This window comes from Eptesicus fuscus, chromosome 23 (assembly GCF_027574615.1).
Source record: "Eptesicus fuscus isolate TK198812 chromosome 23, DD_ASM_mEF_20220401, whole genome shotgun sequence".
Lineage (NCBI taxonomy): Eukaryota > Metazoa > Chordata > Mammalia > Chiroptera > Vespertilionidae > Eptesicus > Eptesicus fuscus.
The window spans coordinates 5,879,725-5,892,085 of record NC_072495.1 but is presented as its reverse complement, the minus strand read 5'-3'; the positions used below and the strand labels follow the sequence as shown (position 1 = coordinate 5,892,085).

Sequence of the window (12,361 nt, the reverse complement as noted above, 5' to 3'; positions counted from 1 at the left end):
ACTAAAGAATTAAATTGCTAAATGTAAATCGTTATAATGCATAAGCTTTGTGATTATGTTTGTACCTTTTAAAATAACCTGGGATGCTCAGAAAATGGACGTGGGTTGGGTCTCTACTTGGGTTTTGGCCACTGATATTGATGTGCAAAGAGAGGAAGCAAAAATGACTTTGACCCCACGCGGCCTCTCTGGGTAGAACCTGAGTGTGGCTGAAGGTGGAGGGGATGAATGAATATGCAGAGTTGTGCCACTGGTCCCCGAACCAGAACATTACTGTCCCACTCGGACAACATCTAGCATTGAATATACTCACTATTAAAATAAATAGTTAGCAAAATAAGTGGAAATTCCAGCAGGGCTGAACCCAAACACCCGACAATTCAGGCCCCATTTCCTGGCTCCATCCTGGCTCTGACCGCCCAGGGAGGCTGGTCTCACGGCTAAGTGACCTACAGACATTCTGGGGTCACCGAGTAGGTGACGACTTGGGTGAAGGAAAGTGAAAGGTCAGTAAGATTTGGGTTCTGTTCCCCGCCAGGGCCTGGGGGCATCTCTGTTCAATATAAATTCTTGGAACGCATCTTTGCTGAGGGTCCTTGTCCTGTGTTTGAGGGCACCTGGGAACACTGGGTAACCTGGGGAAGGGAGGGGACTAAAGATGCTGTTGGGGAAAATCCAACCTGGTGTCTAACTCTGGTCATGAGCCTACAAAACCCCAACCATCACAGTGACTGCTGTGTGTGTGTCTATGTCTGTAGCTTGTCTTGGATGTGGAAGTTTCTGGAGGTTGAGGCCAATATTTGATGAAAAGCTGACACTTTGGCTGTGAACTCCTCCAGGGCAGTGATCAAGGTCACGTTTAGTAAATGCCTGTTTTGCGCCCAACTTGGGTTAGGCCATTGCACATTTGCTGGTTCATTGCATCTTCATGGAAACCCATTTTTTCAGATGTGAAAACAGAAGCTCTGAGAGGTGAGGGGGACAATCTGCAAACTAACAACTAACAGGTAACAGGGCAGGGCATGGGATCAGGGCTTGGAAGCTCCTACCTTTCCACTCCAGGCCTCACTGTGTTCCCCTCTGTGCATTCCCAGAGCCTGGCCCCAGGAGGCATGAGTGACATATGCTACAGAGACTTGAATGGTCGATAATGATGATGATGTGGTGGTTGTAATGGGAGAGAAGTGCAGCCCTGTCACCAAGACTCCCTTTCCCTTTCTGGGCCACAAGGGTGCCATCTGTAAAACGGGAATAGTGCTTCTTGCCCTATCTGCCTCACATTAGCAAAATAAGAATTAGTAATATATCTATACCTAAATTAGTGACATCATAATAAGCCTATAAACAACAACAATACACATTTTTGGAGCACTTATTCTATGCCAGGCTCTATAGAATTATGAGTGGACTTGTGGCTCCATGGCCTGGATTCAAGTCCCATCTCCCCCAGTCACTAGTTATGTGACTTTCATCAAGCTACTAAACACTTTCTTTGTGCCTCAGTTTACTTATCTAAAAAGTGGGAACAATAACAATACATCATTGGGTTGGGCTGGAGATGAACTGAGACAGCAGACCTCAAGGGATTAGCACAGTGCCTGATCTGGCTCAAGAAACATTAGTTATGTCCTGGCTGGTGTGGCTTAGTTGGGTGGAGCATTGTCCCATGCACCAAAAAGTCAAAGGTTCGATTCCTGGTTAGGGCACATACCCAGGTTGCAGGCTCGACTCCCTATTGGGGCATGTGCAGGAGGCAACTCATTAATTTATCTCTCATATTGATATTTCTCTCTCTCTCCCTCTCCTTTCCTCTCTCTCTAAAAGAACATTTTTAAAAAAGAAACTTAGCTATTATCCTATATAATAAAAGGCTAATATGCAAATCGATTGAACGATGGAACGACCAGTTGCTATGAGGCACACTGACCACCAGGGGGCAGATGCTCAATACAGGAACTGCCCCCTGGTGGTCAGTGCGCTCCCACAGGGGGAGCGCTGCCCAGCCAGAAGCCAGGCTCACAGCTGGCGAACACAGCAGTGGTGGCAGGAGCCTCTCCTACCTCCGCAGCAGTGCTAAGGATGTCCGAATGCCAGTGAGCAGGCCTAAGCTGTCAGTCAGACATCCCCTGAGGGCTTCCAGACTGCAAGAGGGTGCAGGATGCCGGGCTGAGGGAACCCCCCAAGTGCACAAATTTTGTGTACCAGGCCTCTAGTATATATATAAAATGTTAATATGTTAAGTGTCTCTCCCTCCATCCGACCGGTCACTATGATGCACACTGATCACCAGGGTGCAGATGCTCAATGCAGGAGCCAAGCTGCAGTGACTTGGCAGCTGCAGTTCTCAGATGACACACCCCAAAACCAGAGAGGAGGGAACCCGATTCCTCATGGGGCCACGCGATTCCACCTTCGGACGTGGATTATGTTGTTGCTGGGGCACAGTTGGCCCTGAATCTGGTTTACTGCACACTTGCATTTGCGTTCCACACCCTGTATGACATCAACTTTGCAGAGTGCCCTCTTGCACTCCAGGACCCTTCGGAGGATGTCAGAGAGCCATTTTTGGCCCGATCTCTGCAGGCCAGGCTGAGGGATCCCACCTGCCGGAGGGACCCTGCTCACTCCACAGATGCCTTTCAACTCACAGCTCCACCCCAGGTGCCACCAGCTAGGGAGGGACTGAGAGAGGTTGTCTCCAGGGCATGTCCAGTTCGTATCACCCAGTCCTGCCCCGCCAGCCAACTTTCAATTAATTTCCTTTCAATGTGCAAGAATCCGTGCACCAGGTCAGTAGTTATTATAGGTAATGCTATCATCTCACACAGGATCTCATTTCATCCTCCCCACAACTCTATGAGCCAATCAGACCCACCAGGAAATGAAGGCTCAGTGCAGATGCTGACTGCCCAAGGTCACCAGCAGGAAGAGGCTGACCCCCATACTGAGTGCTTGGCCCAGGACTGTGGGTAAAGGAGTAGGAGGATTAGGATGGCCACACCCCCACAAGGTGGTATTGCTATCAGTATTATTGTTATTGTTATTTTTATCCTGACATCATTAATGCGCAGTGAGTCAGAGCTGACTTAGAAGGTTTCAGGGCTGTCACTGAGAGCAGAGTGTTTTGCTGGTTTGTCTTCATTTGGACACAACCGAGCTGGCTCCGGCTGCCCCCTTTTTGGTTTTCAGCAAAGCCAGCACGTGCTAGCCAGTTGGGGTGTAAAAAAGGTCCCTCACGAGGCCTGGTCTTTTGAAGATTGGGGACCTACAAGCACTCCCCAATTGCCTCATCATTCGGAGCTCTCTAGAGTGGGGCGATACTGACACTTACTTGGAAGCAGAGAATAGCTTCTCAACAGATTTTGACATTTGGAAAACATCCAGAAACCCCATGTCCCCAGGGGAGAGGGAATGCCAGGTTCCTGATGAGGTGGAGGAAGTGGAGAGGGGGTTTCAATAGGAGCCATCTCTCTGACCACCTGACTGCCTCTGTCAGCCAGAGGCTGGGGAGAGGAGCAGCAGGCTGAATAATAGGGAAGAGCGCCAAATGGAAATCTCATTTCCCTCAGTACCGAGACCCCCTTTGCACCCACTAAGGACTGGACTGATGCTTAATTAGTATGTGAAAATAGATGTTCTGCCTTCAAACAGGGCACGGTGCCACCCCTTGCCCCTTAGAAGAGCAAATCAGGTAGGCAAAGGAATAGGTGCTTAATCAGAAGGGAAAGCAAGAGGGCTTCATTCAGTGCTAAGGTTTTGCAGGGAGAATGGACAAACAAGCAGTTTCTCCTTGTCATCTGATCTTGCACTTCCCAGCTTCCAGGACTGTGAGAAAGAAATTTGTTGTTTATGAGCCACCCAGGCTATTAGAGTAGTCCAAGTAATCATGTCTGCTCTGTTCCCAGCGTTGAGCCCCACTCCCCAGGCTTTAAGTTCAGGGTTAACACTGTCTAACTGAGGTGGACGGCATAAAAGGAAATGGCCAGCGTCCTGCCACTCAGATTTTAGCAGGACCCTAAGGGTCCTTCTGGTGGGGGCAAGGCCTCCTCTGCTTCTTCCCTATACCCCAAATCTCAATGCTACTTATAACTTACCAAGAGAGACACAATAGGGAGTGGTGGAGATGGCAGCAAACCAGAGAGCCCTGTCTAGAGGGGGCAGCTGCTACTCAGTCCAGGAGATTATCTATATATATAACAGGCTAATATGCAAAGTATCCCCACGGGAGTTTGACCACGAGACCAGGAGTTGTATCACTCACTATGATGTGCGCTGACCACCAGGGGGCAGTGTGGAATGAAGGAAGGCCCTGACCAGCAGCAGGGAAGGGAGGCCCTGGGCAACAGCTGGCAGCTGGGGAAGGGAGGTCCTGGCCTGCAGCTAGAAGGCCCCAATTGGCCCTGATCGCCGGCCAGGCCTAGGGGCCCTATCCGTGCACAAATTCCGTGCACTGGGCCTCCAGTTTCATCATAAGAATAGAGGTCAATGTGGTCAGATTGTCCACATTTTAAAGAGAAGTTGTAAATATGATATTTATATAAAATTTTGAAATATTGGCAATAAATTCAAAGTTCAAATAGAGCCCTAGCTGATTTGGCTCACTGGATAGCATGTTGGCTTGCAGACTGAAGGGTCCTGGGTTCGATTCTGGTCAAGGGCACATGCCCAAGTTGAGGGCTCAATCCCCAGTAGGGGGCATGCAGGAGGCAGCCAATCAATGATTCCCTCTCATCATTGATGTTTCTATCTTTCTCTCCCTCTCCCTTCCTCTCTGAAATTAATAAAAAATATATTTTAAAAAAGTTCAAATAGAAATTGTCCCTTAGGATAGTGGTCGCCAGCCTTTTGGACCTCATGGACCACCGGTTGGTGACTGCTGTCTTAGGATAAGACAGTGTAGCTCCAACAAATCATGCTATAGCCCAAATCTGGTCCAAGGCTGCCTCTTTCTGTCCTTAGACTTAGGAAGATTTTCATTATGGCAATACTTCTTTATTTCAATTAAGAAAGAAAATGTAACTCAGCCAGCATGGTTCAGTGGTTGAATGTTGACCTATGAACCAGGAGATCACGGTTGGATTCCTGGTCAGGGCACATGCCCAAGTTGCACACTCGATCCCTAGTAGGGGGTGTGCAGCCAATCAATGATTCTCTCTCATTATTTATTTACTAGAGGCCCGGTGCATAAATTTGTGCACTGGTGGGGTCCAGCCGGCCATCCCCTGATGGGGACCATCGAGGGCAGGCCAGCTGGGGCAGGGGGCCAATTGGGGATGGGGTCGGCCGGGGCAAGGGGCCTTGGACAGTTTACTAGCTGGCCCTGCCCCCAATTGGGATGGGTGTGCCCACTGGGGGGCGGGGCCGGCCGGGGTGAGGGGTCGCAGGCATTCCGGTTGTTCTGCTGTTCGGTCTATTTGCATATTACCCTTTTATTATATAGGATTTATTTTAAAAATATATTCTTATTGATTTCAGAGAGGAAAGGAGAGGGTGAGAGAGATAGAAACATCAATGAGAGAGAATCATTGATCGGCTGCCTCCTGCATGTCCCACACTGGGGATAGAGCCTGCAACCTGGGCATATATCCTGACTGGGAATCAAACCATGACCTCCTGGTCCATAGGTCAATGCTCAACCACTGAGCCACACCGGCTGGGCCTCTCTCATTATTGATGTTTCTCTCTCTCTCTCTCTTCATCACTGAAATAAAAAAATACATTTTTTAAAAAGAAAGAAAATATATAGACTATTTTAACTTTATCTGTTCATTTCTTCATTCATGGATAATAGTCCCCTCATGCTCACAATGTGACCTTGATTTTTCCACTTATTTATGCATTCATTGGTTGCTTCTTGCATGTGCCCTGCCTGGAAATCAAACCCACAACCTTGGCATATGCGGACAACACTCCAACCAACTGAGCTACCCGGCCAGGGCATGACCTTGATTTCTGAGGCAGCATAAGAAGCTACAATTGTGCCTGTCCTCCAAACATTCCCAGAAGTCACTGCAAGAGGTAGAGGAAGTGGCCAGTGGGACCTTTGGTCTGACCTACCGCAGAATCCCTCATGTTCCTATCTCCCTAGCTAAGGAAGCAATCCCCACGGAGGCTCTGCAGTGTCTCACTCTCCCCATGAAGCTATGCAGAGAGACTCTGAGTCCTTGCTTAGATGAGCTGGTGGAGAAAGTGCCATAGATCCTGCACCAGAAGAAAGAGCTTGGCAACCTGGCCTGTGCCACCAGGGGCTCGGGGCAGGTGTTGGGCAGGAAGAAGATGACCCGCTGAGTGACCTGGACCATCTCCACCTAGACTTTGCTGCATGCAGAGCTGTGGTGGCAGACTCACATGCCTCCCTAGGGCTGCTAGGACCTGGCTCATTAGCTGCCTGGGCAGGGGAAAAAGAGATGCTGCTGTTCTCTAGCCAAATCAAGCCACTCTCGGAAACCATATCTGCCCAGCAGCCAAACTACCTCTGGGCAAATTGGCAAAGATGGAGCTGGTGAGGCTGTGGGGAAACAATCACGGTCCTACTTAGCCCATAGGATTGGCATGATCTTTGTGATAAGCAATTTCTCAATTTCTGCTGAATAACAAGTGAATATGACCTTTGACCCACTAATTCCACTTCTAGGAATTTATTTTATTGAAAAGCCTGCCCATGTGTCAAATAAGGTGTTTATACAATATCATTCTTTACAGCAATGTCATAGCAAAATATTGGCAATGACCCAAGAGTGTTCATTTTGGAGAACGGGCTCAATGAATATGGCAGAGGCATGCAATGGAAAATTATGCAGCTGTGAAAAAGAATGAGGACTCTCTTTACTAGTTACTGGTAGTACTAATTTCTAGATATGCTGATAAGTGAAAAAGCAGGGTGCAAAACTATAGGTATAATGTACTCTCATTTGTGTAAAAAGTGTAAAAATAATTATGTGTGTGCACTTGTCTGTCTATGCTAAAAGGACCACAAAAAAATTATGACTATTACTTACTGTAGGGAGAGAAACTTTGTGGCTGGGACTAGGGAGAGAGAAACACTTTTCATCATGCATATTTTATAGCTTTTAAAAATATTTTTATTGATTTCAGAGAGGAAGGGAGAGGGGGAGAGAGATAGAAACATCAATGATGAGAAAGAATCATTGATCAGCTGCCTCCTGTACGCCCCACACTGGGGACTGAGCCTGCAACCTGGGCATGTGCCCTGACTGGGAATCAAGCCATGACCTCCTGGTTCATAGGTCAATATTCAACCACTGAGCCACGCCAGCCTGACATATTATATATATATATATTTTAAATCCTCATCCGAGGATATTTTTTCCATTGATTTTTTAGAGTGAAAGGGAGGGAGGAGCGGGGGGGGGGGGGTGGAAGAGAGAGAGAAACATCGATGTAAGACACAGCGACTGGCTGCCTCTTGCATGTGCCCCAATTGGGTGCAGGGTGCGAACACACAATGGAAGTACATGCCCTTGAGCAGGAATTGAACCCAATACCCTTTGGTCTGCAGGCTGATGCTCTAACCACTGTGAAAACTGGCCAGGGCTCTATTTTATCTTTTAAATTCTGAACCATGTGAGTGCCTTTAATGTAGAAACAGAGTTACATGTGAAAAATGGCAAGCTCACAAAGAAAATGAAACACACCAAAGCCAGAATCCATATTCCAGGATAGGTGCTCCTGGCTTCAGCCCCCACCCCCTCCCACGGGCACTGCCCCTTACCTGCTCCTTCTCTGAGTACGGGTTGTTGAGGACCACAGGCACACTGCCCTTCCCCCACAGGTCACTGAAGACACGGTCGTTCTCCACGCCAAGGGGCAGAGGTTTGTGGGACTTGGCATCCAGGTCTCTGCAAGGCAAGGGAGTGGCGTGAGGAAAGCACACCGTGAGGGGTGGCCAGCCAGCTGGTGGCCCTGGTCTGGAATTCCCGAGGCAGTCCAGAGCCTCCATGGTTCACCCACAGGACTATGTGGAGCCAGAGAGCATTGGGTGCCCAGCCTGCTGCCTCGTAGGATTGACAGCGCCCCATTGTCAAACACAAAGGTGAGCTCATCCAAGTTGGCACCCATGGCTGGCACCCACCCATCTTCGGGGACATCATTTCTGGACGGCCATGATATGTACTGTGCTCCTTCTTATCCCCTCCCTCATTTCAAAGATCTACGAATAGAGGAAGCCCACCTCCTAGCAGAACCCCAGGCAGAATCCCTGGACACAGTGATGCCCATCAGCCTTAATTATGTAGGAAGTAGGAGGCAGGAGGGATAGGGAAGGAAACCAGTCCTGTGGGCCAGGGTGGTAGGTCATCTCAACACTAGGCATTAACAACAAGACTAATGACACCAGCCCAGGGTAAACAGGAATGCTTCTGAAATAAGGGGAACAGAGCAGGTAAAATAATACTATTAAAATGATGGCTAGTGTTTGTTGTGCACTTTACATATGTTTTGGTTAATTTAATCTTTGTGACAACCCTGTTAGATATAAATATTCACCATTTTACGGATGGTGGAGGTGAGACAAAAGCTAAATTGCTCAAGCTCACAGGATCCCAGCCTATTCTTCACATCCTTCTGAAGTGGAGGCTCTCATTATTATCATTTGTCATCATCATCACCACCATCACACTACCATCACCACCATCACCGCCTCCAACATTCTCAGGATCATCACCATCATCACTATCATAATCAACACCATCCAACCTCTCTTCATCAGCATAACTGTCAACATCACCATGATCATCACCACCATCATCACCATGATCATCACCACCATCATCACCATATCACCGTCACCACTGCCAAAATCACTCTCATCGTTACCGTCACCACCATCCCCATCCTCCTCCATCACCACTATTACCAGCCTCACGGTCACCATCAGATGAGGAAACAGGCTCAGAGAGGTTAAATCACTAGCCTAAGTAACACAGCTAGTGATGGTGGAGTTAGGATCCAAACCCAGGCTTGTTCCTGACTCTAGAGCTTGACTTTGGAACCAGAAGCTCTCCTCACCCAGGCTTCGACCTTGAATAGGTTCAGGAGGAGGCTTTCTCAGCCAGGTCCACAGGCTGGCCATCCTCTGAGATGGAGGGAAAGCATGGCTGGGGTGGGACTGAGACTGCCTTAAAATCCAGACCTGTTCTTCCTCCCTCTGAATGCTGCCCTCTGCTTCCTGACAACCTGCTTCTTTTCAACCCTCCCCCCAGTGTTATCCTGACTATGGCATATGTCTGCTCCCCAACCTTGAGCGTCTAAGCTGGCCCTTGTCTAACTTTCTGATTTATGTTTCCAGCTTTGGGGACTCTGGTCTTGGCTCCATAATTTCCCCTGATCAGCTGTTTGGGATGAATCAGAAGCCAGGGCCCAAGTGAGTGCATGGCCCTGGGCAGCCAGCTGCTCCAGCTGCTCACTGGGGTCCAGCCAGACCCCTCTGGGCTGTGTTTTGCAGAGTTCTGGTGGTCCTCATCAAAGCCACTCTGCTCTCTTGCTTGGAGAGCTCTGCAATTGTCAGAGGGAACATACTGTTTTACCCTCTTTACCAGTAAAATGTCACTAAAACACACCGGGAGTAGTTTTTGATTACAGAACCCAAGTCAATAGTTTACCTACGTGGTGAAGAACAGAGGAAGCGTCTGTTGAGAGGGCTCCTTTAAATGTCACTCAGCTCCCTCTCAGCTCCGAAACTCCTGACTCTGTGAGATCACACGACCATAAACCCGGATTCAGCAGAGAATGGAGGAGGCTAATACTGTTTGAGCATCTGTCATGTACCAGGTCCTTGCACAGAAATTATTTCATTTAATTACAACAGATATTAAAAGCCCCATTTTACAGATGTGAAAACTGAGCCCTGAGAGGTTAGGTTAGTTTCCCAAGGTTCCATAGTAAGCACACAGCAGAGCTGGGATTTGAAACTAGGTCTGACAGATGCTCAGCCCAGATCCTTCCTTTAAAAAAGCACAAAACCACCACCAACAAAAAACAGAGACAGGAAAAAAACGAGTCAGGATGCTCATGCTAAACCAGAGGCTAAAGAGCAAGTAACCCAACATCGCTCACAGCAGGAGGCCCGTTTACAAAAATTACAGGGTCCAATTACCTAGGCAACTCTGAAATGGCTCCTGGGCTTGTCTGTGTGAATCTACAGGGATCGAGCCACTTTCACCATCATCCTTTTAAAAAAGCCTTTAACAACTTTGCTTAAATAATGCCTTTGACGTGTTTTGTCAACATGCACTTATTTAAGAGTCCTGTGTGATCAGTAGGAGAAAGAATATTTTGAATATGGCACCAGGGGGAACAAGCAAGTGGAGTTATTTGGCTCCCATTCCCCCAGGGGAAAAATCAGAAGTAGATTTAGGTAGATGCCCAACCCCCAGTGTCAGTGATAAGCAGGTCTGAGGGAATTATCTGGATTATTGCTACAAACTCACTCGCCCTGGGACCTATCTGCCTGATGGGCTTGTAAGGGCAGTGCAGCCTGTGTAAGCACACTGGCTATGGATTGGGTTCAATGCTTAGCGTTGATGGTTCTAAGCTGTGCAACTTTGGGTATTTTGGATACTTGCATTTTCTAATTCTCCATTTGTTCATCTCTAAAATAGGGTTAATCATAATAATGCCTTGTTGTAATAGTTAAATGAGGTCACGCTTACAGCACTTATACCTACCATCACCACTCTGCAGTCAGGATTCTACGGCGAATGCAGTAGCTGAGAAGTGGGGTTCGGGCCTCTGGGTTCGGGAACAGTCATGACTGTAATACCTCATATCACAAACGCTGGGCAGGATTCTCCAGTGTCTCCAGGGCCCAGGCTGGGTGGATTGGGCTGAGTTTGGATCCTGGGAAACTGGAGAGCCCGCAACAGCCCCTGCTCAGCTCCCGAGGCACCTAATTTGCTTATGGGTGATCAGACAGAAGCAGAGAAAGGAAAGTGTACTTCTGTGTAAGACAGTCCAGATTCCTCAAAGCTGGCATGGACTAGCAGGACCTGCCATGGCGGACACATTCTCCTTCTGTGCTGTCCAGGAGTAGGGCCACTAGGCACGGTGAGGCAACTGAGCCCTTGAAACATGGCTTCTGTCAGTGAGGAACTGAATGTTTCATGTTTCTTTGTTGTTAATCCTCACCTGAGGATACTTTTCCATTGATTTTTAGAGAGAGTGGAAGGGAGGAGGACAGACACAGAGAGAAACATAGATGTGAGAGAGACACAAGGATTGGCTGCCTCCCGCACGCGTTGACCAGGGCTGGGGATTGAACCTGCAACTGAGGTATGTGCCCTTGACAGGAATCCAACCTAGGACCCTTTGGTCCACCCGTGGGCCGACACTCTATCTACTGAGCCAAACCAGCTAGGGCCTGAATGTGTAATTTTAACTGTAACTAGGTGTAGATAGCTATATGTGGCTAGTGGCTACAGCACTGGACAGTGGTGCTGAAAATCTTAACATCTCTGAAGACTGGGAAATGAAGGAATCCATGGCTCCTACCTGGGACGGGGGCATCTTCCCTGGGGGTCGGGGCACAGAGGTAGGGATGTCGCATTCAGACCCTTTTTGAACCATCACATCTTGTTCCCGGAGCCCAGGAATTGGGGAATTCTCTGCTTTCCTTCCAGACTCCCCCCTCCCACCTGCTCAGCCCTCATATTCACTCTGTCTCCCACCTGGAGCATTTTCTGTGCTTTCTGGCAATGACTAAACCAAAGCCATTTTTCTTCCACTTTGCTAGCTGGGTGATCAGACCCTAGCCAAGAGCTGGTCTAGCATCTCTACACCTTTTGAGAACCTTTGCCAAATCCTTCCAACCGAGGCTCCCTGCGAGCCAGGAGGCTCTTACCTCGCACCCAGTGGGGATGGGGATGCGTGTGTGTGTGTGTGTGTGTGGGGGTGTCTGGGCCTGACTACACAGAGAGCTTTTGAAAGTGTTGATCAGCCCAGTGCTGACTGTTAATCAACCCCGACGACCCGGGAAGGGGAACAGGTGGGCCAGGCCTGTGTTCAGGGCACAACTTGCAGGTGGGGGCTGCCGGCTCTGGCTCAGCCAGGCAAGGGGCCGCTGAGGAGCAGCTGGTCCTGGCAGGAAGCCCTGCCTGCATCTCTCAGCAGACACCACACTCTCTTTGACCCCCCTTTTTGCCCACCCCACTCCAATAGCCTTGGGTTTCTGCCTCCACCCGGTCGTGGATTCTGGGAGCTGCGTTATAACAGGAAGATGTGGGGACCGTGGAAACCAGACCTGTGGTATGGGTAAAGCTTTTCTCCAAGATTTCATCATGCTAGAGTGGAAACGGTCTCCATAAAGAGAAAAGTATGCCTTTGAGAGTCAGGAATGCTGTAGCTG

At 48.7% G+C, this 12,361-nt stretch overlaps 1 protein-coding gene across 2 annotated transcripts in view; it reads right to left on the bottom strand.

Annotated features, from left to right (window-relative positions):
* The window catches only part of NOS1 (nitric oxide synthase 1), an 84,710-nt gene that overhangs the window by 59,103 nt on the left and 13,246 nt on the right, over positions 1–12,361 (bottom strand). For both annotated transcript variants that reach the window (XM_054712751.1, XM_008142755.2), the window contains exon 4: positions 7,733–7,859. In XM_054712751.1, coding sequence (XP_054568726.1) covers positions 7,733–7,859 — 127 coding nt within the window. The remainder of the gene's footprint in view (positions 1–7,732; positions 7,860–12,361) is intronic.